This window comes from Balaenoptera physalus, assembly GCF_965194825.1.
Source record: "Balaenoptera physalus genome assembly, chromosome: 20".
Taxonomy (NCBI): Eukaryota; Metazoa; Chordata; class Mammalia; order Artiodactyla; family Balaenopteridae; genus Balaenoptera; species Balaenoptera physalus.
In genome coordinates this window covers 23,145,803-23,172,561 of record NC_138901.1, presented here as the reverse complement: position 1 = coordinate 23,172,561, position 26,759 = coordinate 23,145,803, and the positions used below count along the sequence as shown (strand labels likewise).

The window sequence follows — 26,759 nt, the reverse complement described above, 5'->3', positions numbered from 1 at the left end:
AGAGATGTTGCCCCCAGTGGCCAGATGAGGGTGCACCCACCTATCTGAGGTGGGCGCATGGTCGGGGACCTCGGCGGAGGAGACTGCCCGGCCCAGCCGAGCTGAGGACCACCTTCCTTGAGTCCTGGCTTGCCACCCTCCCTGCCCCCCCTCCCAGCCTCCCAGTCCATCTGCAGAAATAGTGGCTACAGCGAGAGGTCGGAGGTGAGCTGAAGGGGGGGTCCGGGGGGGCGCCGACGAGCACTGCGACGGCCTGTGTCTGCGCGGATGTAGGGCTGGTTCCGCAGATCTGGAGGCGGAGAGGAGAGACATTTACCTTTTCAGGAGTCTGCCCAGGGTTGGGACACCACTCCAGGGCACAGGTCTCACCCCTCTAGGGACACAGGTTGTGTTCACGTGGGTGGGAGCCTGTTTATCAGACCTCCCTCCAACACAGCCCAGCCATGCAAGGTCCAGGGGAGGGCAGCATGACTCAGTCCCCCCAAGGGCCCCCAGGGCTGTGGGCAGCCACTGGGATCAGAGGCCAGGCCGCTGGGTACCTGGGGGCTAGAGGGGGATCTCCTCTCCCAGGCTGGCCTCACAGAGGAGCCTGGACGTCCTCTTGCCGGTGCGAGCAGTGAAGGGCACCGTCTTGAGCACTGAGGGTTGGAAGGGAGGAGGGGAGAGAAAGGGAAAAGGAAAAAAAGACAGAAGTAGCAAAGAGGCAGTGAGGCAGCCAGACCCCCAGGGTTGGGCGGTGGATGGAGGACAGCATAGGACAGACCAAGGACGGGACAGGCCCCACCAAGTCCTCACCTGTGATGATATCTTCAATGGCCCCATCACGGTCACTCTCATAGATGAGTGGCTCCTTCTGCTGCTTCCGTTTCAGCTCAGAGATGAGGTCCATCTGTTGCCGCCGGATCTTGGGTGGGGACTGGGGGGGAGGGCGAGGGTATATAGCTCCAACTCCAGGATCCCCTTCCCCCCTGTGCCACTAAACCCTAGACCATCTGCCTGGTCCCCCACGGTAAGAGGAGCTGGCTTGAGGAAAAGGAACCCATTTCCACCCCAGGCTACTGGAGCATCCTGGCCTTGGGCAGGGTCAGTCCATAAAAATAAGGGTGTGCAGGAGGGCCAGATCTTTGGGGTGAGGATACCAAGCATCATTGGATCCTAGTTCCAAGTTCAGGGGCAGCTGCCTACCGTGGGTGCTGGGGGCTCCCCTTTCCCCGGGGTGTCGGTGCCTGCCTCCTGGGCAGCTGCTGCTTTCTTCCACTGTTCCACCTCCTGCTCGGCTTTCTGAGGGGCCAAGGCAGGTCCGGTAAGGGGAGTCCTCCCTCCCCATTCCACCCCCAGCAGAAATAACCCCTACCGCTCCCACTGCCCATGTGGAGGCTGCAATGCCCTGCAGGGGTCCCAGCCTGCCCACCAAACACACATACCTTATAGGCTTTGATGAAGCGACTGAAGAGGGAAAAGAACATGGAGGGGGACGTGGTCTTGGGGTTCTCTCCAAAGTACTCCACCACAGACTCGTAGGCTTCCTGCGGGCACAGCCTGTCAGCCCCACCAGCACAGACCCCTCAGAGCCTGACCACTGTTCTGTACCCCCTTAAGACACTGGCCACTTCATCTCTCCTCCTCCAGGCAGATGGCTGCTCCCTCCTGCCCCATCCCCCCAAGGCGTCCCTGCTGTGGTCACAGCGCTCCAGGCCTTGGCTACACAACCCCACCTAGGTAGTCCTTCACCCCCCAACCCAGCTTCCCCACCTCCCGGGCCGGGTCAGCCCCAGCCCACCTGAGCCGTCTTGCTGTCTGCCAGCAGCTTATCCATGATGGGCGAGTTGGCCCTCAGGAACTCCTTGAGCACTGCGCAGTCATCCTGTCGCACAAACTCCCGCTGGGTCAACTCCAGGCCTCGCTGCAGGGAGCGTACGTCGGCCAGCACGCTGTCCAGGGACACTGAGTGGGAGGTGGGGCAGTAGAGAAGCAGGGAAGCAGAGAGGCAGCATTCCCGTCCAGTTACCTCCTGTGGTCCTGTTGCTTTCTCCCAACCTGTATCCGTCCCCAGGGCTGAGCCCCTCCCCCCACCGATACCTGTGCCTGCCTTGTCCAGAAAATGCAGGTCGCTGTGGAAACCTGTGAGCTGTGGGTACTTCTCAGCAATGACCTTCACCAGGTAGTGCAGCAGCGTCTGCTTGCGGTCAGTCGACTTCATCTCCAGCAGCTGCAATGAGGACCTGCTGTAAGCCCCAGGCCACCAGCCATCCCCCAGCCCCCGGGCCAGGGCACCTCTCCTTGCCCCCCCCTCACCGCATCCAGACTCTGGAGCCGGAAGCCATAGGCTGCTCCACGCTTGCTGCTGTTCATGTAGTTGCCGAAAGCCAGGACGATCTGCAAGAGGCGGGGTGGGGGTGGCGGGGGGAGCTCAGCCAGGTGTTGGGGCTGAGGAAACCCCCTAAAGTATAAATTGCACAAGAAGAAAAGGTGGTAAAGAGCAAGCCCTGCACTAAGCGCCCACCGAACTCCTGAGTGGATGCCTCAGGTCCATGACGCGTGTACATGCGTGTCTGACACATGTGCACAGCCAACACCATGGCACACCCAATTTTGTCACCTGCTATCCTTACCCAAAGCTGTGCTGCCAACACCTCCTCCAAGGCTGTGGGGTCACCGTCTCCCTCACAGCCATGTCTATTGGTTCCCTGACAACACGATGCTCTGCTAACAAACCCTCAGGCAGGGTGTGAGGTGCGCTGTTGTAACATGTCCCCCAACCCCACCTTAGCTTTGCCCTCCTGAGCCTGGATGTCAGAAGTGGGAACCTTATCGTTGTTGCATCCCAGGGACTCAGGGCAGGGCCTGGGTCTCCCTCTCACACAACCCAGAACAGGCAAGGCATCATGGGTGGGCCCCGCCTCCTAGACCCTTGCCCTAGGCTCTCACCTCCAGGATCTGGCGGAGTTTGTCCGAGGACTTGATGGACATTGAGGCTGCAATGATGGCGTTCAGTTGCTGGGGGTGGGATGGGGGAGGCATGGTAAGTTGGGGTGGGAGTTGGGGGAAGCCCATAGGAGGCTCAAGTACTCCCAGATGCCCTCTTGGAGACCAGGCTGCAAGCTGCCTCCTCCCCAATCCCAGCCCAGGCCGCATCGCCCTGCCAGCCCGCGCACACCGGCATGAGCAGCTGGACAGTGTCTGGGAAGTTGCCCAGGAAGGTGAGCGTGTTCACGCGCTCGGGCAGGCGGGGGATGCGGCTGAAGCGCAGCATGAAACGGTCCTCCTCTGACAGCTCCTCTATGGGTCGCTGCTCCCGCTCGAAACGGGCGATGAGGCTATGTTCATACTCTGTGGGCAGGAAGCGGGTCAGCAACTCCAGGAAGTCCAGGCCAAGGGTCTGTAGGTCGTACCTGTGAAGGGAGGGGCCGGTATCACTCCACACTCACCAGTTCTTGAGAGCAGGACCACTCCTACCCCATTACTTGATTGAATAAATGAACTTAACTATTTGCTATTGCCAACAGCTTCAGGGAATAAGAGATAACAGTCAAGGGAAGCTGGGAGCTAGGAAGCCCGGAGTCCCAATCATACATCAGTGGCGGATGTCCAAGCTGTAAATGCCTGGGCCTGAGTGCAAGGAAGCAAGAAGGCAAAAGGAACATCTCCATCCGGGCATGGACTCACAGTATGACCTCAGTTTTCTTAACCTGAAAATGGGAACACAGTCCCCTGCCCTACTCTCCGACCAGCATTGGTATGAAACTTGATGGACTCCGTTCCATAGTTGGGGCTCTTTTACTATCTGCCTAACAACCCCGGCCTAGCAGAGGGGCTGCGCTGCCTATAAGCCTGGGGCAGAGGTACTCACGTCTCGATGGCCTGGCAGATGCGGTCCGCCCCCAGGTTGCCCTTGCGCAGGGTGATGGCCAGGTTCTTGGCCCGGTTGGCCTCGATGAGTGTGGCTTTGCTGGGGGCCTTCTGGGCTGCCTTACTCTTGAGAGCACTAAGGTCTAGATTGGGACCTTGGGACTTAGTCTTGAACTGCTCCTCAAAGTCACTCATGTCCAGCTCCTAAGGGTGCAGAGAGAGGAGGCGGGGCTGGGCGGGGCCGGGGTCTGGTGCGTTCCTGGCTGAGCACTGTGCTTGGTGCCAGAGCCACCTATCCAGCCCTGACCAGGCCACCAGCAGAGAAACAAACCAGTACCCAGCCTGACCATGCACCTTGATGGGGGATACAGGGGAAGCACATGGAGCACTAAGGAGGAGCAGGAACAGCACCCCATCCAGGGGACCCAGACTCCAAGCCGCTTCAGCTGAAGGAAGAGCCAAATTGGCCAGAGTTAAAAAGAGGAAAGGGAAGGGCATTCCAGGCAGAGGAACAGCATGAGCAATGGCCTGGAGGCAACAGAACACAACCCTTTTGGAAAACTGAAAATGTAATTAGAAGGGCTGAGGCCCTGGTTGTCTGTGGGAAGGTGGTGGGAGAGGGGCCTGAAAGGAGGAGAGAGGCCAGACTTAGGGGAGGGATGAGCTCCTCTGCAGGGATGGAGGGAACGCCTCCAAGGGAGTCAGGACACACTGCCTACGAGATGCACTAGTCCAGTTTGGCTTAACCCCCATTCTTGGGCCTCCGTGTCCTCCTCCATAAAATGGGGTAGAGGAGGTGACCACCCCCAGTGCCCAGCATGATCCAGGCAGGTCCCCCCCCTCCTCTGGTGCCCACACTGGCAGCAAGGCAGGACCACTCACCTGCAGCACCTTCTCATCATTGAGCTCAGTGAAGACAGTGCCTGTGATCTGGTTGGGTTTCAGGGCCACCCAGTTTAAGAGCGGCATTCTGAACTTGGTCTGGATGGGTTTCTTGGCCTTCATTCCTGGGACAGAGAGGGAGTGGTCACTGGGGCAGTAGTAGGTGCCATGGCTGGAAGGAACCTGGGCCCAGGCCCAGTGAGGACAGACAGAGCAGACTGGAGGCAGTAGGAGGCCCACAGACAGAGGGTCCTGGAGGATACTGAAGCCAGAGTACCCCCCCCACCGCACCTCCGCCTCGTCCCCCTGCCCTGGGCAGTCTACTCACCCGGGCCCATCTCTGAGCTAGGCCCTCCAAGAGCAGCAGAGGGACCTCCCGGAGGCGGTGGGGGCGGTGGAGGCACCGGCCCGTCAGCGCCGGGAGGCAGCGGTGGCGGCGGGGGTGGGGTCGACTGGTCTCCCGGCAGCGGCGGCGGGGGCGGGGGCACCGGACTGCCTGGGAGGGGCGGGGCCAGTGGGGGCGCCAGGGGCGTGGCTTCCTGCTGGGAGGGGAGACCAGGTAGTGGGGGCGGAAGCGGCGGCGGTGGGGCTGCTGCTCCGGTAACCGGCTCTGCTGCAGGTGGGAATTCTGAGCCCAGCGAGAACCGGGGAGGGGGCGGGGAGAAGGGCGTGTCAACTTCTTAGGTTGAGGGGTTGTGTCTCCGCCTCCCCGCCCTACGCATGCGCACTGGGCTCGTTTCGACCCACCCGCACCTGCCTGAGCCACGCCCACAACCCAAACCTACCTCTCCCCGCCTGAGATGTCCCCCGGCTCCCTCACGCAGGTCCCGGTTCCGCCATTCCTACCCCACCAGGCTTGAAGCCCCTGCACACCTGGGCTGGGGGAGCCGGTGGGCACCCCCGGAGTCGGGGCATCACTGCCGCTCGGAGTTGCCACAGCGACCGGGAGGATCTCGATGGAGACGGCATCCCCGGGTCCCCTCAGGATACGGATCAACCCCTTCTCCTCCAGCTCCTCCACTTTCAGCTCTAGCGCTGAGGGCTGCGCCGGGGCAGGGGCAGGCACTTTCTCAGGCTCAGAGGGACGTCTGGAGGTGCCCATGGGGGTCGATTCGCTGAAGCGCTCCTGCGAGCCCCCGGTGGGGGGTTAGTAACCACCGGCAAGCCTGGCACAGAGCCCCCATTTTCTTGCCGGGGTGGAGGGAGGTGTCAAGCCTAGAAGCCCCAAATGGTCTGTTCTTGGGAGTCCGTTCCCCCCCTGGCCCGGCCCACCCACCCCCCAACCCCCAGTCCCCCCAACCTCACCCGCAGGGTCTCCAACTCCTTTCGGGCCTGGCTTAGCTGCTTTTCCAGTTCTGCGATCTTGGCCATAGATTCGTTCTCCGCGTCCCGAAGCCGCTCTGTCAGCTGTGGCACCAGCACATGGTGAGCTCCCACCCGCAGCTGGGCATTAGCATGGGCACCGAGGGGGCGGCACCAGGCATGCCTGCCTGGAGGGCTAGGGGAGGCTTCCGGATGTGCTTAGCCCTGGGGTGCCGCGGGTCAGCCGAGCCTGGCACTTGAACCCAAGTAGGTGAGGTACTGAGAGCACTGAAGTGCTCTCAGGAGGGGAAACCAAGGCACCACTGATGAGGGAGGGAGCTGGAGAGGAGACTGAGCTGTCAGGGGCCCCAGGCACCCAATTCCACCCAAACCAGGGCCTGGGGTCCGAGCACCTGGAGAGGAGGAGACCTGCCTTCCTTCCAATGAATGAACATTCATTCACTGAGAAAGGCACCCAAAGGATTCAGGTCAAACTCAGGGGTCCCCAGCTCACACCTAGAACCAGTGCCTGATATCGTGTGGGGCTCTGTGGGCCTACTCTGTGCTGGGCCAAGTTCAGGAGCAGCTCTCACCAGGGCCACCTGCTCCTGCAGCTCCTCCACGTGCTCCAGCACAGCATTCTTAGTCTCAGTGTCCTCCAGCAGCACACCCACATCAAAAACATTGTCCAAGTAGGCCTGAATCTGCACCTGCAGCTTGTCACTCTCTGTGAGCCGAAGCCTCTGTCCCCAGATGGAAGGTTCAGGTTGAGGCCTGGTGTGAGGGATCTTTCCAGTACCCCCCATTACCACCAGAGCCCAGACAAAGGGGCCTGAGCCCTAGCCCACTTTTGTTTCTTTATTTTTTATTGAGATATAATTCATATACCATAAAATTCACTATTTTAAAGCGTACAATTCAGTAATTTTTAGTATATTCACAAGGTTGTGCAAACCAGCACCACTATCTAATTTCAGAACATTTTCATCACCCCAAAAAGAAACCCTTTACCTGTTAGCAGTCACTCCCCATCCTCTCCTCTCCCAGCCCCTGGCAACCACCAATCTTACTGTCTCTATGGACTTACCTATTCCGGACATTTCGTATAAAGGAATCATACAATATATGGGCTTTGTGTCTGGCTTCTTTCACTGAGCATAATAGCATAATGTTTTCAAGGCCCATCCACGTTCTACCATGTATCACTACTTTGCTCCTTTTCGTGGCTGAATAATATTCCATTGAATGGACATATCACTCTAGCCTGCTTTTCACCTTTTGTTGATCCTGGTTTTCAAAAATCCAATCCCAAAGGCCCTGCTTCTCTGGGACACCTCACAAAGAAATCAGAAGAAAGCTACAACTTCTCTGCTCAGGCTGAGCGACAAAGTACAAGCCCCTCTGCCCATCTTCCCCAGAGCAAGGAACTCCCCCATGACCCAGACCCATACAGCATGAGCCAGCTCCTGCTTTTGCCCAGTATCTCTGTGCTCCCCACTGTGTGCCTATCTGAGTCCGGTGCTCCCAGAGCCAGACCGAGGGCCACCTAGAGCCTGTTCTAGCACCTGAAACAACAGCTCTGTGGTCTGAGTGCCTATTTTGCGGCAGGCACCACTCTATACATTTACAGTCTTTATTATTTCTATGATTCTCCTATCTTACAGATGGGAAAAGTGAGGCTTAGAGAGACGAGACCTATCTAAGGTCACATGAGCTAGGAAGTGACAGAGTCAGGATTTGAACCCAGGTCTGCCTGACCCCGGCACCTGTGCTAACCACTGAGCCATACTCTGCAGCAGGCAAGTGGTTAAGTCTGGGGGGAGTACAGGGCTCACCTCCAAGTACAGGTCCAGGCCCAGGTGGGTGAACTCATATTGCAGGAAGACGCGGAAGTTCATGTTCTCCACTGAATGTACCACAATGTTGATGAATTGCATGCAGGCCACCTGGGAGGCGGGGCAGTGAGCAGGTCTATGATCCTCTTGGTGGGGGGTTCTCAGTGACTTCCACCACCCCCCCCCATTTAACCCCAAGTCCCCCACCCTTGCCACATTTCTCACCTCACTAATCCAGCTTTGTCCCACCCATATTTCTCCCACGTCCCCTCCTCCCAACCTCCCCTTCACTGACATCCGCCCCTCCCTCACCAACCACTCAGTCCTCATATCTGCAGGAGCTGAGCCCAGATCCCAGATACCCAGGCTCCTGACTGCTCCTGGCACCCGAGGGTGACCTGGCCCAGGCTGGGCTCCTGAGCTCACCATGAAGTCAATGTTGCTGTCCTCATTCCGGAAATATTCCATCAGCTTTTCAAAGCGGTGCTGCTCCCCACATACCTGGGTAGGAGGAATGGCTGTCACTGAGGTCCCAGTGACACACCTCCTCAGCTATCTTCCAGCTGCCCCCTTTATGCCTCTGTGAGCGCCTCTCAAGTTAAATCTAAGTCAGGCCACGTCACTCTTCTGCTCAAAACCTCTATTCCCTCTTGATCTCTCACAGCCCTCCCCAACACTGACCCATTCTGGCCACACTGGCGTCCTGGCACATTCCTACCTCAGGGCCTTTGCACCTGCTGTTCCACCTGCCTGATGTGCTCTTACTCAAGACAGCCACCACACCAATCCCTCACTTCCCTCACAACTTTGCTCAAATCTTACCTTCTCAATGAGGCTTCCTAACCACCCGGCAACCAGTTCCCCCTCCCCTGACAGCTTCCCTGACTTTTTTCCCCAAAGCATTTACGATTTCTTCATAGACTATGTAATTTGCTTATTTATTATGTCGCTGACTATCTGTCTTCCCCTGCCTTCTTTGTTTCTTTTGTTCACTAATGTATCCCAAGTGCCCACTCTGTGCCTGACACATAGTAGGCCCTTGATAAATATTCATTAAAGGAATGCATTGATCCTATGCTGCCTTATGCATCATATTCTCATGCAGTTACTTCTTGCGAGCCTGTTAAACAGAGTCAGCAACTCCGAGATGTATGGATCAAGGCCAGTTTAGGCAGAGGTTCAGCAGATCCCCATAGTTGTCCCTGTCGCCCCAGGCAGTGCCCCTGCGTGACCCTGTACCTTCCCTTCAGATGAGGAAAGTCCCCAAATACCCACCCAGCGTCCCTAGCTGCCCCCAGCAGAAGCCACAATTGCCAGCAACAGGGCTCCAAGCAACACTAGAGGGCAAGTACATGTTTGGGTGGGGGCTCCATTACCTCCTTGAAGTTGTCAAAGGCGGAGAGGATGATATCGTGTCCTCCCCGAACCAGGCACACAGCCGCCAGCAGCTCCAGCACCAGAGCCTTGGTTCTGGGGAGAGAAGGGGCAGGCTGTCCCTTGCGAACAGGCAGGCCCCGCAGCAAAGGTGGATGTGGGCCTGGCTAGGGGGGAGGACAGGGGAGCTGATGGGGTGGGAATGAGCCTGGGCAGTGGTCCTGAGAACTGAGGGGACAGAGTAGGCAAGGGGTGAAGTAGGAGGAGAATCTAGACATGGAGAAAGTTTAGGGGCCTGGACCTCACCTAGGGTTCTTGTTGTTGAGGCTCAGAGCAATCTCATTGACACAGGCTGGGTGGTTCATGACGAGGCTGAAGCCAGACTGGGGAGAAAGGAGAGGTCAGCTCCTCCAGGCAGACCCCCCAGGGTTCTTTTTTTTTTTTTGGCTGCGCGAACCTAGGGCCCCGGCAGTGAGAGCGTGGAGTCCTAACCACTGGACCACCAGGGAATTCCCAGGAAGTTCTTTATATCCAACCACGACCTCTTGGGTGGCAGCCAAAGCCTGGTCCCTCTTTTTAAATACCTTTGTCTGGGACTTCCCTGGTGGCGCAGTGGTTAAGAATCCGCCTGCCAATGCAGGGGACATGGGTGTGATCCTTGGTCCGGGAAGATCCCACATGCCGCGGAGCAACTAAGCCCGTGCGCCACAACTACTGAGCCTGAGCTCTAGAGCCCACGAGCCACAACTACTGAAGCCCGCACACCTAGAACCCGTGCTCCGCAACAAAAGAAGCCACTGCAGTGAGAAGCCCACGCACTGCAACGAAGAGTAGCCCCGCTCGCCACAACTAGAGAAAGCCCGCACACAGCAACAAAGACCCAACGCAGCCAAAAATTAATTAATTAATTAATTTAAAAATAATAATAAATAAATACCTTTGCTCAAAAGCCAGTGTCAAGACTCAGTACCTTGGACAAAGTGAGTCCTTTAAGGCCAGCTGAGTGAGGGAGGACCGGCTTCACCAATCACCCCTCCAGATGAAATAAGCCAGAGGCTGCTCTCCCTGGTGTGTGGCCTTTCTTAGTGGGGTGCCTAAGTCCCCACGTGAGGCATATCCAGGCCCCCAGCCATGTCCAGGGTATTCTAGGGGACCTAACCAGGAAGGTGCAGAAATCTGGGCTTCCCCTCAAGACTCATCAGCCTCAAGACCCTGAACTAACAGCCCAGATCCCCAGGGTTCTCCAATGGGGACAGGGTGGGGCACAGTTGGTCCCAGAACCTCAGCAGCTTAGGCAGCCCCCAGGGAGGACAGTCAGTGCCAATGCCCCGGGCCCACTGACCAACCTGGTAGTTCATGATGGCACGCAGACACATGATGCAGACGTGGACGTCATCCTTCTGGCTGACGATGCGGGAATTCCTCAGGGCCTTCCTGCTATGGGCCGGGGTCAGCCTGGGCAGGTGGAGAGGAGGCAGCAGGGGTCAGAGTCCCAAACCCAGCTTCCTATTCCCCCCACCACTCAGATGGCCACTGGAGTAAGAGGGGGCACATCTGGAAACTTCTGCTTCCCGTCCACCCAACCAAAGAGGCCAGCTGAGGGCTGGAAGTCTTCCTCAGTTCTTAGGCCTGGGGCCTGGCATTTCCGGGGGGAGGTGAAGAGGCGGGGTCAGGGAAGCAAAGACCCCTAACAGCGACTTGGTATTAAAAAGAGTTGCTGTATTGTGGGGATGGAGAGCTTATAGAGGGAAAAAACCGCCAAAGCTTGTGAATGGCCATGAAAATGCTCTCCACAAGGTGGCGCTCACAGCCACGTGAGTTTACCTTGCATCTTGACAATTCAGGCTGCCATGGGTCAAATCCCAGCTCACTGATTACTAGGCATGCATGTTACTTAATCTCCCTGGGCCTCAGTTTCCTCTTTTGTAAAATAGGAATTGTAATAACAGTACCTTCCTGATAGGGTTGCTGGGACTATGAAATGAGCTTAGAACAGTGCCTGGCATATAGTAAGTGCTCTATGAATGGTTTTGCTGATTCTTTGCTAAAAGAAACGTGATTTTTTCCATTGTCCCAGAACTGCCAATCAATACTGGAAGGCCCCACTCCTCGTTCTTCCCACCACATCTCCCTTTTCCCGTCATTGCTCAAACGTGCCTCTGAGTCTTTGCTTGTGCTGTTCCTTCTGCCTGAAATGCCCTTCCCTGTTCCCACCACTGCTTCTAAAGCCTGTATCCATCTGCAAGACACAGTTCCAGTGTCATCTCTTCTGGGAAGCCTTCCTGATGCCCCAGGCAGTGGCCACCTCCCTACTCAGAGTTCCCAGTCATATTTCCATGACAACCTGTCACACACTTGTCTCCTACTAGATGGAAGGCTCCCAAGGGCAGGGTAATCTGTCACCTGAGAATCTACCACCATGCCTGGTACATAGTAAATGCTAAAAAAATGTTTGTGGAATGAATGAATGAATGAATGAACAAAGAAATATATTGTGAGAGTTTGGAGCTTAAGATGAAGTTGGCTTCCTAGACCCAGAGTGGGAAGGAAGGTACCTGGGGTCCACATGAGGCTCCAGGGCCATCTCCTTCCCTCTCCCCACCTCCCAGCAGATGTCATAAGTTAGGGTGGGCTGATGTATCCGAAGCAGCTGAATCCAGGGGTGTCACCTGAGTTGAACACCTCACCCAACCCCACCACCACCCTGGAAGCTGACTAGGCATGCACCTGCCCCTAGGCGGCTACGTACCGGGGAGAAGGGGGGCATCTGGAGTCCGCATGGGAGAAAACAGGGGGTTAGATGATACAAAAGGGGTCCCACCGACCCCGAAACCCACTCCTTATCTCAGACCCCACCGAGATTCCAGCCTCTAGGTGCACCCCAGAGGATTCTTAACACACCAATCTCCCGAGCTCTGGGTGAGGCCCTTACTCTGATCCCCGATGCCAGGCTACCCCTCCCACCACCCCCAGGGCCCTGGTGGAGCAGGCTGGGTACAGCCGCCCAGGGGTGAATTCTCCATTCACCCCGCCACCTGCCACCCCCTCAGGGGGCCCACATACTTGATGGTCAGGTGGCGGCTCTTGGGCTGTGGCAGCAAGGATGAGGGCGGGCCCTTGCTGAGATCTTCCACCGACTGCTCCAGCGGCTTGCTCTTCTCGGAGCCCGGGGCCCCGTTGTCTGTGCTCTCCATGTAGTACCTGTGGGGGTTAGACTGGGGATGGAGGCCAACACTGCAGGGCACTTCAGAGGGGGTGGGGGGAACCCAGGGAGAGACAGATCTGCAGGAGAGACTGGGGGCAGGATAGGAGGCTGTGTTCTTGGCGCTGTGCTGGGCCTAGCAGGTCCCAGCTGGCCACCGCAGGCCACCTCCCTCCCCGTCCAAGGCAGGCCATCAGGAAGGGGCCTTGCTCAAGCCAACTGCAGGGCTCCAGGATGGACCCAGTCTAAGTTGCCTGGAAGCGGCCCGAGGAGTGGGCGAGGCGCAGGAAGGCACGGACTCTGGGGGGGCACCAGGGCAGGGCCAGGCTTACGTGACAGAGCACTGCACGAAGGCCAGGTACTCGAGCAGCACATCCAGGCCACGGTTCTCCTCGTTGAGGAACTCCTGCACCCACCTGCAGGGCACAGGGCTCCCTGAGTGCCACCCAGGAAGGAAGTCCTGCCCAGTGTTGGCACAGAACGGGCACAGCAAGGGGCCCTGGGCTGCCCTTTCCCAGGAAGACAGCCACCAGCCCTGGCCTCGGAAGACCCAGTGACGCCAGGGGATGATGGTGGAAACCTCAGGCAGGACCCACGGCCCAGCCATGCCTCAAGGGGCAGGCAGAGGGTGGGCAAGAGAGGACACCCAGCCTGGAGGGGGCCCATAGGCATAGCCTGCGGGGGTATGGGGGGATAACAAGGGGACCCCAGGGGCTGCCTGCTGGCAGAGCTCTCCCCCTCCCCCGACCTCCCCAGGGAAATCTGAGCCCTTGCTCACCCAATGTGGTTGGTCCTCAGGGAGGTCTCCAACTCCCGTAGCACCTGGGTGGACTCCTGAACTCTCCTCTTAAACTGGGAGCCAAGAAGAGGGGAGTCTGGTGGGTGGAGCCCGGGGCCTCAGCCCACAGTGCCTGCCCACCCCGACAGCTGGCCTTTCATGCTCGGCTGTCTCCACCACCTCCACACACCTGCCCAGCAGAATAAGCATACTCAGGCCACACACACGCCCCCCCTATACAGACACACAGGGTGCACACCACACGGCCATGCACAGACACGAAAGAGGCACACACGTCTCTAGACACAGACATACAACGCACGCGCACACACACACACACACACCCATATATGAGGACAAAGGGTACACACACATTCAAACATGAACACCCTGGGTACACACACACATGCATATCCATACACAAGTACAGTGGGTACACAGACATAAGACACTCACATATCCACACACAGACACAGGGGGTACACACACACACACCTCTATACAAAGACTCAAGGATACACATACATCCATATGTGGACACAAAAGGACGTACATAATACATACACGCACATCCATGCCTGGGCACACAGTGTGCACACGAGCACACATACTACACAGGTACACACAAGTGTACACATCTGAGTACAAATAGGAGCTGCAGAGGAACCCGTGAAAGTGCACGTCCAGGGCACTCTCAGTCCCCTGTAAATACCCACACACACTCGTCCATGTACCCACACAAGCCTGCGGAAAAGTCTATACACACAGTTACTCCAGCTGCCCAGAGCTTGGAAAGTGCAGGGGGAAAGGGACAGAGGAAAAGGGGGAGACATATACCCCTAAGTTGGACATCCAATCTGCTGCTACCTTTCGGCTGACCCCACCGATTTCCAGGTAGCTCTTCAGCTTCTGGATATAGGCTTCAGGGGGGTTCTTGACTTGAAACCGCTCCTGCGGAGATGGAGTAGGATGTACAAGGGACCAGCCAGGGCCACCCCAGGGCAAATGGCCAGTCCTTGTCCCAGAGTCCCTTTCTCAGCTCTGACCCAAGGTCCCAGGCTGCCTTAAGACCCCCCTGAATACCAAAGGCATAAACCCAAACATTCCGCCTGCCACTTGAAAAGACCCCAGTCCCCGGCCAGGCCGTCCCTTGGTCTATGGCCACAGGCCTAGAACAGCCTGGGTGGAGTGTGGAGGGGTCAGTCCTACTATACACCCCACCCTGGAGGGGGAGACTCAGGCAGGCCAGTGGGTGGCACTCTCCCAGCCCTGTGCCCTCCCTGGGCCACGTCCCAGCCCAGAAGTGGGAGTACCAGGAGGAAGAACACTCTGGAAGGGCCTTATGAAGCGCCCAGCTCCTAGCAGGCTGGGGGCCCCTCCCGCAGGGCTCCGCCCCAGTCCTCTCGTTCACCTGTATGTGTGCGCGCGCACATGACCTGTGCTCAATAAAACAATCCTTAACTCCCCCACCCCATCCAGGGCTCCAGGAGCCACTCACACAACAGGCAGGGGCCCCACTAGAGGCCCTCCACCCAAAGGAGCTCCCACCCTTCCCAGTCCAGACCCCTCAGATATGCCCAGCCACCCCCCTCAACCTCCCACTTCTCCCAGGCCTCTGTGAGCTCAACCTGAGATGCCAGGCCAAGGGGCAGGGACCCCTACCCCAGCCCCAAAGCCTCCGGAGGCAGCTCCCCACCCTCTCCCCATAGCCCTGCCCTCACCCCCCAGACCCCTGCTCTGCCAGCTCATCCCATTCTGGTCCATTAGCAGAAGCCGAAGGCCCAGCCCTGGCTCCCAGGAGAGGCTCCCTGCTCCCCAACTCCCCACCCCCAGCCTCCAGGGCCACAGGCCCGCCTCCCTCCCTCTCTGAATCACTGTGGCAGCCAGGCCCCTCCCTGCCACAGCAGGGGTCCTCCCTGCTACCTCAGACAGCAGCCCTACTGCTGAAGGGGCTGGGGCAGCCAAGAGAGCCACGGAGGTGGCAAGTCCACGTGCCCCACTGAGAACCGGGAGACGGGGGCTCTAGTCCCTGCTCTGCCACTTGGGAGCTGGCTGACTTGGGGAACTGCTTGGTTGACTGCAGCTCCTCTGGATCCAAGGTCAAAGGAGGACAGGAATTCCTGACCCTCCTCCCCACCTCCCATGGGGTGGAATGAAGATGTCCAGCCCTAGGGGTGCCCCTTCTCTTCCCCAGCCCAGAGCTGGAGGGTGGACAGAGGCTTCCCCGGGAAGCTCAGCAAGGAGCATGGGGACACGGCCCTAGCTGCACTGGCCAGTACCCTGGACCAGCCCCTGCCAGCTCTTCAGAGGGCAGACCCAGCCCTGCTCGTGACTCATAAGGTCCCTGGGGAGGCCCAGGCCCAAGAGAGGGGGATTCCAGAGTCCTGCATATGTCCTCAGCACCCTCCCCAGATGCTACGCTGGCCTCTGGGCAGGGTCTTGGCCCTGTGGCAGCGTGGCAGTGTCGCCTCTCCTGCCAGCCCCAGCCTGGCCAGGGCAGGGCACCCTGATGACGGAAGGGGCCTGTGCCCACCTGGTCACAGATGAGCTCCCACTTCTTCTCGTTGTCATACTGGCTCAGCAGCTGGACCTTGTCCGGGGGCAAGTTCATGCAGTTCTGGGGAGGAAGACGACAAGATAAAGATGCTGAGTCTGGGGCCCTAACACAAGGGGGAGAGGAGCATGGGCATTTTCAGGGAACCCACTAGAGGCCAGCTCCCTAGTAGGCCTGTCATTCATATGAGTCCCATCACCACCTCACCCCTGGAAATAAGTAGCATTAGCCAACGAGAACACCGAGACCCAGAGATGGAGCACCTTTCCGAAGGCCCAACAGCTAGAAAGTGACACTGGGATTTGAATCCAAGTCTGCCTGACTCCAGGGCCTGGGCTCTATCACCCCTAAATCGCCCCCCTGGCACAACTGGCATGGAGGCAGGAGCGTGGGTTCGCAGCCTAACTTCCTGGGGCCTCAGGCACCTCTGGGCTCGTTTCCCCACATGTGATAAGGGGGTATCATCTCTTCTCCCATTTGCATGGGAAGCTAACAGGGACCCATCTCTGGCCAGGCCCAAGTGTGGCCAGGCGTGGACTGTGCCCCGTTCCCACATGCCACCAAACAACACGTGTATGTGGTCCCAGCCCAGGGCACCAGTGCCTCACGAACACCACAAAGCCTCTGCAAGGACAGCAGCCAGCAGCCCCCGTCCCTCTCCAGCCCCCTCCCACTTGGTCACTTCGGGACAGACCGAGGGAGATGAAGTCAGATGGGCAGGGGTTTCCAAGCAGGTGCATGGTGGCTGCAGGGCCCAGGGGGATTCCAGGGGAAGGTCACCCACTTACAGGAACCAGGGAGAGCAGCCAGCACGCTGGGTCTGTGGTGCTGGTGGCCCAGGCTGGGACTCCCCTCAAGAGCTAAGAAAGGTCAGCACTGCTCTGCCTGGGTCCTCCTCCCCCAGCCACAGATGACAAGGGTACAATGTGCCTGCCAAACTTCTCCCCACAGGACAGACTTAGTGTCCCACCTGGTGCTATGGAATCACCAGGTGCCACCAGCACTAGGAGCTCCCTGGACCCCCAGGACTTGGCGTGTCTCCCTAAAAGAACCAGCAGATGACGCCAGTTCACCCCGATTCAGTAAACCCCAGGTTTATTGAGGGTCTAGTATATGTCAGGCTCCAAAAGACAGTTCTGGCCCTCAAGGAGCTTAGTCTGTACTGGGGATGTGGGAGCCCCAGGGAGCCCCAGCCCAGGGTAGAAGAGGCCCCTGTCACCAGCTCTGCTGGCTCAGACTACACATCCTCAGTCACACGGCCCTGAGAGGAGGCCACAGCTGGAGCAGAGAAGGGGCCACACCCACCCAAGGCTTCTCGGCCAGCTTCCTCTCCCGGGTGCTAGGCCTAATTCTGGGGCTCTGGCCAGACCTCACCCCGAAAATCACTGCCTTAGGTCGGCCCCAGACAACAGGAAGCTTGGTACCCTCTGCCCCGGTTGCCCAAGCTTTCCGGCCGGGGCCCCACTTGAGAGGTGAAACTGCCCATCCACCAGGCCCTCTCCCCTGGGCCGGCTGGGCATGGCGATACGTCATTCCTCTCCTCCGTTGCGAAAGTGAGCCCAGATTGAGGAAACCGCCTGCGGTCTCATCTGCTGCACGCCCCCCACCAACCTGCCAACAGCCAGGACAGCTCCTGCCCCATGAGAGGGACTGCCCAGGAAGGGGTCCTGGAGCCCAGAGAAGGACGTACCTGGCCAGGGAGGCTTCCCTGGGGCCATTCTCTGTCTCTGTCTCTGTCTCTCTCTCTTTCTCCCTGGTCCCTCCAGATCCATCCCCACCTCACAGAGACCCAGGGTGGGGCAGGGCCGAGGTGGGGGTGGGGGTCAAGGCTGAGGGGGGAGGAGGAAGCAGAGAGAGAAGGCAGGCGATGCCAGGGAAACTGGACCCGCGGCCAGCATGGGGGAGGAGGTGGTGGGGGGGGAAGGAGGGCACGGAGGAGTGAGGGGGATGGCTCAGCAGCTGAGCCTTAGAGGAGATCGCCGCTTCCTGACATGGGTCCATCTGGGCCCTCACCCACCCTGGGGACTTGCTGGCTCCAGGAGTGGCCCCAGTGGCACTTCTAGAGACAGCAACTCATCATCATAATGACTCTGACAACTGTGGTGCCAGCTTTGCCCGAAGGCTTACCAGCCCTGTTCACAGATGGCAGCCTTCCACCCTCACCACCATTATTGGCACTGCTATTAGTCCCATCCCACAGGTGAAGCACAGATTAGTTTAGTCACCTGCCCAAGGTTATGAATCCAGTAAGAGGGGAGCCGGGCTGACTTTGAGCCCTGAGCCAACTCAGAACCAGCGCCCATGTCCACTCCCCCAGTTCAGCCCATGGTTATTACTGGAGAGGGGGAGGTCTCTGCTGGGCCAGCGCCCCTGTCCCAGCAGTGGTGGAGGGCAAGGCACCCCTTTGCCCCTTCCCCACCTGGGCCTCCTCAGGCCCCCGGGCCTCCATGCCAGCCTGCCAGACGGGCTAAATTTAGGCTCGGAAATCAGAAATAGCTCTGACAGCGCTGAGCACTAATTAGCAGCTGTTCCTCGGCTGTGCCCACAGAGGAGATGGGTACCCTAGGGAGCAGGAGAGAGACCAGCAATGCCACTCACTCAGAGTGGGGTGAGGCCATCCTGGAAACAGTGACAGACCCCCAGACACGGGGCCCTTAGCAAGGAGGGAGCGCCATGGGGCTGGGGACTGGGAGACAAGCAGAAGGTTGGCTGATGGCCCTCAGATGGGACAGGGAAGGACCGGGAAGTCCAGGTGTGCGTGGCAGGGGGGTGGGGGAACACCCGCCTCCTGTGAGGGGTGGAGGGGGGCGGCTGTGACGTGGAGGAACCCGAGCGGGATTCAGGGGACCCAGGCTCTGGGCCCACCTAGCCTGACTGCTTCTTTGTCTCCTTGAGCCTCAACTTCCTCCTCCATAAAATGGGCACACTTCCCTCCTGCCTCAGACTCACCGGGGCTCCCGGGAACACTTCAGTGAGAAGCTGTGTGGGTTTTTTTTGTTTGTTTGTTTGTTTTTTTTAACATCTTTATTGGAGTGTAATTGCTTTACAATGGTGTGTTAGCTTCTGCTGTATAACAAAGTGAATCAGCCATACGTATGCATATATCCCCATATCTCCTCCCTCTTGCGTCTCCCTCCCACCCTCCCTATCCCACGCCTCTAGGTGGACACAAAGCACCGAGCTGATCTCCCTGTGCTATATGGCTGCTTCCCACTAGGTATCTAGTTTACATTTGGTAGTGTATATATGTCCATGCCACTCTCTCACTTCATCCCAGCTTCCCCTTCCCCCTCCCCGTGTCCTCAAGTCCATTCTCTACATCTGCGTCTTTATTCCTGTCCTGTCCCTAGGTTAGAAGCTGTGTTTTGATGTAACAATACTCTTCAGGGACATACCACTATGAAGAGGCATGTCACAGGTTGGGGGGGGGGGGGTCAGGGGAGTCCACTGAAGACCCCAAGGTGGGGGCTGTGTGGCGGACAGAAGTTGGTGAAAACATTCGGAGAAGCGGACCTGTCTCCAAGGCTTGGCCAAAAATGAACTGAGCCTTCAGCTCCCACCCGCTGCTGCCCTTCACACTTTGCGAAGAGGGAGATAGGTTTCACCTCTCAAGGTGTGGCCAAGAGAAGGAGCTGTTTCCCTGCTCCTCCTATTAGAATGGGTGGGGGTCATTCCCCTCCTTCCCTGCCCCCTCTCTGTGTGTCAGAGGGGCCTCCAGCCCTGCACACCCAAGGCCAATCCCTTGCAGGCCGCCCCCCATCCCAACACTGACATGTGGGCAGGTGTCCCTGGAGACTGAAGGGGCTCCGGCTACATTTGGACACAGTCACACCCTCCAGTTTCACTTTTAGTTTGAGCTGAGACTATGTCCCAACCCACCTGCCCACCGTCTCCCTAGGAAGCCCAGCCCTTCAAGCCCCAGGATGCCCTTGAACTTAGGCACGAGCCCGTCTCAGATCAGCCCCACAGGCATTCCACAGCCTGATGGGTCCAGAAGCCAGCCCTGTCCCCCGGCCCCACTTCCCCATCCATCTCCCCTGCCCACCTATACATGGCCTCAAGCTTGGTTTTAGAGCTCTCAGGGCATCTCCAAAAACAATCAACGTTATCCTCTTTTAAAAATTCTGGTATATAGATTTTCTAGGGCTCATATAAGCAATCCCAGGCTTAGAGGAGGGTGTGGGGTAACCCGGCCCTAGGGTGCTAAGAACCCCAAAAAGCTAACAGCTTCTCCCATCAGGGTTGAAGGGTCCCCATGGCAGGAACAAGGGCAAGCAGGGTAGGAGCCAGGGCAGCAGGCACTGCCCTTATAATCCAGGCTGGTAGGAGAATAACGACAACAACAATAATTAATATTCCCCCAAACATTCAATCCGCGCTAGGTGCCATGCTAAGGGCTTTACTTCTATTAACTCATTTAAATCTCAACAACAAGCCTACAAAGTAGATACTATTATAATCCCCTTTTCACAAAGGGTAAACTGAGGCACAGAGCCATTAAGCTGCTTGCCCAAGGTGACCTAGCTGGCAAGCTGGTAAGAAGACTCAGTTTCCTCGGAAGAAGGAGCACTCAGAGCAATGAGAAACATGGGTCCTGGCCTCCCAGGGGTCTTCTGCAGACAGCCTGGCCCCTGCGCCTGTCTGAGGAACCAGGAACAGCCGGCCCCATTTCCTGCCACCCAGCACCCTACGTTTCCTGTTGTTGCCCACACTGAGCTCTTACTCACTGGGGAACCCCCCCTCACCAGCACACCCTCTCTCTGAGGGAAGTGGAGGCCTCCCCACCCCTCCCCATGTGCACACAGCTACCGTTAGTGCCACCTCTGCCCCACCCTCCAGGAGAGGTGGGCCCTCCCTCTCGTGGTTTCCGGCCACCAGGCAGTTTTCATCTAGGCCCCTCTGTGGCTGACGTGTGTGATGGCAGGGAGGGCAGCCTGGCCTGTGATGGCTGAAGGCTAAAGACGGCACCCATGGTTGGTCTTGGAAATGGAGGTGGGGGGAGGGAAGAGGCAGGGTCTGGGCTCCTTCACCTCGAAGGGCCCCAAGATGAAGAGGACCAGGTCAGCCTCAACATCATCCCGTCCTCACAGTGGACAGTGTTTATTGAGCACTTGTTCTGTGTCAGGCATTGTGCTAAGCACTCTATTTAATCCCCTCAACTCTATTTAATCCCTTCAGCAACCCTAGCAGGCCGGCATATACCCTTTTTTGGGGGGGGGCCACACTGCGCTGCACGCGGGATCTTAGTTCCCCAACCAGGGATGGAACCCGCGCCCCCTGCAGTGGAAGCGAGGAGTCCTAACCACTGGACCACCAGGGAATTCCCTGGCATATACCATTTTTATCTTTTTACACAGGAGGAAAACTGAAGCTCGGAGAAGGTGGGTAACTTGTTCAAGGTCACACAGGTAGTAAGTGGCAAAGACAAAACTCAACTCCCAAACTTCATGACCCCAAAGCCCGGGAAGCTACTCAGCCTTCCCTGTGAGTAACCCCTGCCTTTCTCAGAGGCAGGGAGGGCTGAGCCACCTTCCAGGGCTCCATGCTCCCAGGAAAAATTTAGAGGTGGCCCCAAGAGCAGCCCCACCTGTTCCTGCCCATCTCCCCCAGCTCTTTGCCAACTGGTCCCAGATGTCACTGTGAATCATGCCTACCGCATCCCTGGGTTTCCAGGGGCAGCATGTGCCAGCGCTGCCTGCTGGGAATGGCACCCCACGGCCTCTGCCCAGCCCAGCCTCTGACACGGGGCCACAGCCCCATTGGGATCCTCCATGTGAGACCCCAGAGATGGGAGGCACAGGGCCTAAGCGATCCACAGCTCCATGCGCCAAACTTCATCTGCCCCACCCCAGAGGAGGGAGTGCCTGGCTGAGGAGGCAGTGCCTCGGTCACAGCCTACAGAATGGAGACACCCACCTCTGCCCTTCACTCCCAGTCCCAGCCCCAGCGGGGAAGGAGTCCAGCTAAAAGCAGGACTCCCAGCATCCACACCCTGCCGGGAACTGCCCTGACCTCCCCACACAGCCTGGACAAGTGCCCACCACCCTGGGCACATGCTAAGGGCACCCCAGGGTGCCAGGCCCCATCAGGTAAATTTCTCTTCTCTTGAATGGCAGCATCACTTGGCCTCAAGCACATCACAGCGCCTTCCCTTGATCCCTTTGCCCCAAGGTTAGAGGCTCCTCCCCGCCCAGACACATCAGGGGTGTCCTAGGCCAGGCCGTAAGCCTGGCACTTCTGGCAGGCCTGGAAAGAGTGCCCTGCCACCCCAAACCCTGACCCCTGCAGGGGAAGGCCTGAAGAGGCTGGAAGACACCCAGCGTTCAGCGTGGCGTAGGAGAGGCGAGAGCATGGAGCTTGGCGGGCTGGTTTTCCCACCATTGCAGCAGGCAGCCATCACTCCTCCACTGTTGCTAAGGCAGCAGGTGGAAACCCTGGATCAACCTGCTCTTCCTCTCCACCACCATTTAAGCAAGGGCACCCCTCTCTCTCAGAGCCTCCTCAGAAAAGTAGCTCCCACCACCCATTCTTGCATGGGAAAAAGGCTGCCCAGGGGGAAAGGGAAAACAGCACCTTCGTCTCCTGCCTGGCAGTGGGCCTCGGTCAGGATACCCTTAACCCACAAGAGGAGTTCCACAGCCAGAAGCCAAGGAGTGGTTTTAGATTTCAGGATCCTACTCCCCACCAGGGATGAAAGGGCTGAGCTTCAGTGAAAGGAAGAGCTTCCCTGGGGCCATGTGACTAGATCCCAAGGGAAGGGCTGTGCTTCCCCCTTCCAGACTGCGGGATCCCCTGGGGGTGGGAGGCCCACCACTCATCAGTCTGAGATTCTTCTCCTTTTATTAATTTTTTTTTTAAGGATTTTATATTTATTTATTTATTTATTTGGCTGTGTTGGGTCTTCGTTGATGCACATGGGCTTTCTCTAGTTGCAGGGAGCGGGGGCTACTCTTTCATTGGGGCGTGCGGGCTTCTCATTGCGGTGGCTTCTCTTGCTGCGGAGCATGGGCTCTAGGTGCGCGGGCTTCAGTAGTTGTGGCTCGCGGGCTCTAGAGCGCAGGCTCAGTAGTTGTGGCGAACGGGCTTAGCTGCACGGCATGTGGGATCTTCCTGGACCAGGGCTCAAACCCGTGTCCCCTGCATTGGCAGGCGGATTATTAACCACTGTGCCACCAGGGAAGCCCTCTTCTTTAGACATTCACTGAGGACAGGGCTCAGCTCTGGCCAAGGAGGCAGTGCTCAGATGGAGGCACTCCCTGTAATCCCCGTCACTGGGACTATAGTTTTAGCCAAATCTGCATTCCCCCCCCACCTCTCCCACCCCCGCCAGCCTCAGGCAGGGGCCAAGGGTATAGTCCCAGGGCACAGTGAGGAGTGCAGAACGAGGTTCTTAGCCATGTGACCTTGGGTTGGGTGCCTTCTGTGCATACAAGACATGGGACAGGCTGATCCATCCCCAGGAAGAAGGGGGAAGTGTAAACACACTGGGGTTCCTTGGGGAGGGGGGCGGTGAACCCCAGTGGGTGCTGCTGCCCTAGATTTCTACCTAGCCACCACCGCTTTCTCCACCAGGACACCTTCGGACCCCTCTCTGGGCCTTCACCCTCCACGCCCTGGTTCTCAGGGAACTCCCAGTGGCATTTAGTGTCAGACTCAGCCAATCAGAGCTAAGGCCAAAAAAAAACGCAAGCATGGCAGTCAAGTCCTACACAGGCATCAGAACCTCACCACTTGACTTTTGGATTTTCCAGTGGTCTGAATTATTCACCCAGCTCCTCCCATTAGGTGTGTGTAACAGAGAACAGACTGGGACCTGGACCTCACCCTGAGAGCCCATCCCCCCCATCCATAGACACACACTTAAGGGGAAAGACAGACTGGTGTCCTCCCAGTCAGGCTGGCCAAGGTCCAGGGATCCACCACCAACTCAGGCTCTCCAGAAACCATCTATCTCATTCTTCCCCCTCCCCCTTCTGCTCCGCTCAACTCAGCTTTGTGAAGCCATGGGTTTGGGGAAAGGGAAGCAGGTGGAGAGGTGGGGTATTTGGGGACTAGCCTGATGTGAGGTGTCCCTCAGCGTCCCTCCCTCTCAACGAATCAAGCAAGGTGCCTTCACATGGACAGATCAGACCCCACCCCACCCTACAGCTCCTCCAAATCCCTCCCAGTCTTTCTCCTGGGAGGGGGCAGCAGACAAGATTTCCAGGAACTGGGAGGAGGGGCCACACAGGGGATCTGGCAAGTAGGGCCTCACGGCAGGCCAGGGGAGGGGAAATGATGTCAAGGAGGTGGAGGAGACGAAGAATCAACAGGGCCACCAGCCTGCGTGGCTCTGCTGCCTGCGTCTCCCTCCGGCCCCCACCCTCAGACCTGCAGTGCTAGCCTGCTTGGACTTGGAAGTGCCTCTGGGGAAAAGCACGGCCTTACTTGCCTGTCACCCAGGGTCTGGCAAGGGAGCTGACAGCAGACAGGCCACCAGGCAATTAGTTACAGAAGGAGCCTGGGACAGGGTTGAGATAGGGAGAGGGAAGTGAGAATGAGTGGCCATTTCCCTTCCCTTCTTCTACCAGGTCTTAGAGAACCCTGACTTTGCTCTGGAGCCCCTACCCACCACATCCATCCCAACTGCCTCCAGGCTCAGTTGATGGCTTCCTCCCCGGTGGCCTAGTCCCCAAGCCCCCCAATCCCCTGGAGCAGGTGACAGTGAGGGAGAGGGGCTTCCAGACTTTTGTTCCACCCCAAGCCAGAGTGACCAACACATCCTGCCCCCGCCCATCCTTAACCTTAATCCCTCCAGTGGGTGTGAGGGGATGCACAACATAAGGACCCACAGACAAGCTCTCCCGGACATGCAGTGAGGGAGAAACACAGACACCCCCAACTGCATGATCTGACAACCCAGCTCCCAGCAGCTCAGGCACCAGCAGATCAGGACCAAACACCTCTACTCAGTTTGCAGCTCCCAGGAGGTTAAAATATAATCCCTTCTGTCTTTGACCCTGAGACACAAGTAGATGCTCTTGCACCCTGTGGCTGGGCCTGCGTGCAGTGGGGAAGAGGGTGCTCCGGGACCCCCCCCCCCTGCGTTCTGCGATCCCAACTTCCTCACAGGACATTTTTGTTTACACCTTTAGACCCAGAAGCGCTGGGGGAGGGGGTATCTTGGGGAGGGAGACTGGATGGTTGCAGAAGAAAGTTTTGGGGGGAGAGTGCTAAGTCACTCTTTAAGAAACCACTGTCACTCCCACCCCCTGGAGGGGCCGCCACCGAGCCGCCGGAGATCTCCAAGCGGTACCTGAGCCCCCGGGGGCGGGGACGCGTGGCGAGCCCCTGCCGCCCCCCGCCCGCGCCCCGCGCACAGCCGGCCACACTCACCAGGACCCGGTTAAACCTCTCCTCCAGCTCTCCGGCCGCAGGCATCGGCTGCTTGGGCGCCGCGGGATGCTTGGGGGACAGCGCTGCGGGGCTCGCGGGCTGCTCCGCGCTGCCGGCCGCGTTGCCCATGGTGGTCCCCACCCAGTCGGCCAGGCGCCTCCAGCCTCGGAAATCCAGCTTTCCCGGGGAGGGCGGATGAGGCTCCCGGCCTGGGGGGCGAGGAGGGCAGCGGCTCTCGGCGGCGGCGGGGGCTCGGCGACGCGGGCGCTCGGCTCAGCGGCGCGCAAGGGCCGGGGCGCGGCGTCCCATCGGGGCAGCCCCGTCCGAGGAGCCGGGCGGCGAGCTGCGGGGTCGGGGGAGGAAGTCAGGCTGCAGGCCGCCGGGGCCAGAGGGCTGGGCCGGGGGCAGGAAGCTGCGGCACGGGCTCCCCCCTCGGCGATCTTCTAACTTCTGCTGTCGCTCCCTGTGCGCGCAAACCGCATTTCGCCTCCGCCGCCGCTACGCACCCAGCCCCAGGGGGGCGGGCTGGAGGGAGGGGGAGGGCGCCGGGCGCCGGCCGGGGGTCGGCCGCAGCCATGGCGTGGCGGAGAGGGGGCTACCGACCCGCTTCACCTGCCGCAGAGGGGGCGGCCGGCGCCGCTTCACCTGCCGCAGCGGGAGCAACCGAGGCGAGGCAGAGGCGGCGGCGCGCTCGGCCGCGCCTCGGGGTCCTAGAACCGCAGGCTCCCGCTCGCTCGGAGCCGGGGGACTGACGGGGTCTGGGTGAAGGGGGTCACGGCCTGCGGGACGGAGGGGGCAATCATCGGAGTCGAGGACTGCCACCACTTACGAGCGCGGCTTGGAGACCCATGACGGTGCGGCGTTGGGGCGCAAGGGCTGCGTCCCCCTCTCGGGTTCCCGCCGGAGAAGGTGGGAACCCCCTTCCAGGCCCCCCACCCCTTGTTTCTCCCCTCCTCTCTTTAGCCCAGAACCGAGCTGAAGACCAGAGGGAACCATCTGCAAATAAGAATCCCAAAGCAGGGCGGGGGGCGCAGATCCAGGCCAGCGGAGACCCCCGCGACCTGTCCACTCTGGACCAACTCTGCGCCTGTGCCGGCATCCCCAGTGCTTTTAGAATGGGGGCGCCCAAGGAAAAAAGCAGGCTGGGAAAATCTGGGGACCACCAAGGCGGTCTCAAGGAGAAGCGAGGGTGTTGAGGAACGGGAAGATTAAAGCCAGCATCCACGCTGGGAAAGGAGCAGGAACCGCAGAGGGGGAAAAAAATCTTGATGCTGTCACCTCCGGAGACCTACGGTGGCTTCTCGCTTGCCTTGACGAATAACAATCTCTGATGTCTGGCAATTACAGAAATACTTCCAGAGGTCTTCTTTCATTCATCCTGACAATGACCAGGGAAGGTAGGTATTGATATCCTCATTTTAGAGGGGGAAATTGAGGCTCAGAGTGGTTAAGTGACTTGCCGAAGGGCACACAGCTAATAAAGGGCAGAAACAGGCCTCCTTTCTGTCCATCTCCAAAATCTACAATGCCTTGGAGCTGCTGCCCCTTCCTCCCACTGGCCCTCTCATTCAGGATGGACCAGAGGATGAGAGAGTATTGCGGTGGGGG

General features: G+C 58.6%; 1 protein-coding gene across 5 annotated transcripts; it reads right to left on the bottom strand.

The window, feature by feature from the left end:
- Positions 1–52: 52 nt before the first annotated feature.
- FMNL1 (formin like 1) lies at positions 53–25,695 on the bottom strand. Of its 5 annotated transcripts, XM_082442410.1 has the most exons (28): positions 25,152–25,695; positions 15,756–15,839; positions 14,060–14,173; positions 13,223–13,296; positions 12,777–12,860; positions 12,306–12,443; positions 11,992–12,009; positions 10,589–10,697; positions 9,549–9,625; positions 9,245–9,338; positions 8,295–8,369; positions 7,869–7,979; positions 6,627–6,776; positions 6,037–6,138; positions 5,605–5,857; positions 5,060–5,359; positions 4,732–4,856; positions 3,851–4,053; positions 3,158–3,392; positions 2,929–2,997; positions 2,296–2,376; positions 2,080–2,209; positions 1,781–1,944; positions 1,425–1,526; positions 1,186–1,281; positions 796–916; positions 540–638; positions 172–289 (listed from the first exon to the last, which is right to left on the bottom strand). In XM_082442410.1, exons 1-27 carry the CDS (start codon positions 25,278–25,280, stop codon positions 547–549), a joined length of 3,330 nt encoding a protein of 1,109 aa, XP_082298536.1. In that variant the 5' UTR covers positions 25,281–25,695; the 3' UTR covers positions 172–289; positions 540–546. The 5 variants fall into 5 exon arrangements, with proteins under 5 accessions (XP_082298539.1, XP_082298535.1, XP_082298537.1 ...); XM_082442413.1 differs by lacking the exon at positions 540–638 and having other exon boundaries at positions 53–289; positions 14,090–14,173; positions 25,152–25,691; XM_082442409.1 differs by lacking the exon at positions 540–638 and having other exon boundaries at positions 53–289; positions 25,152–25,690.
- Between the last annotated feature and the right edge of the window lie 1,064 nt (positions 25,696–26,759).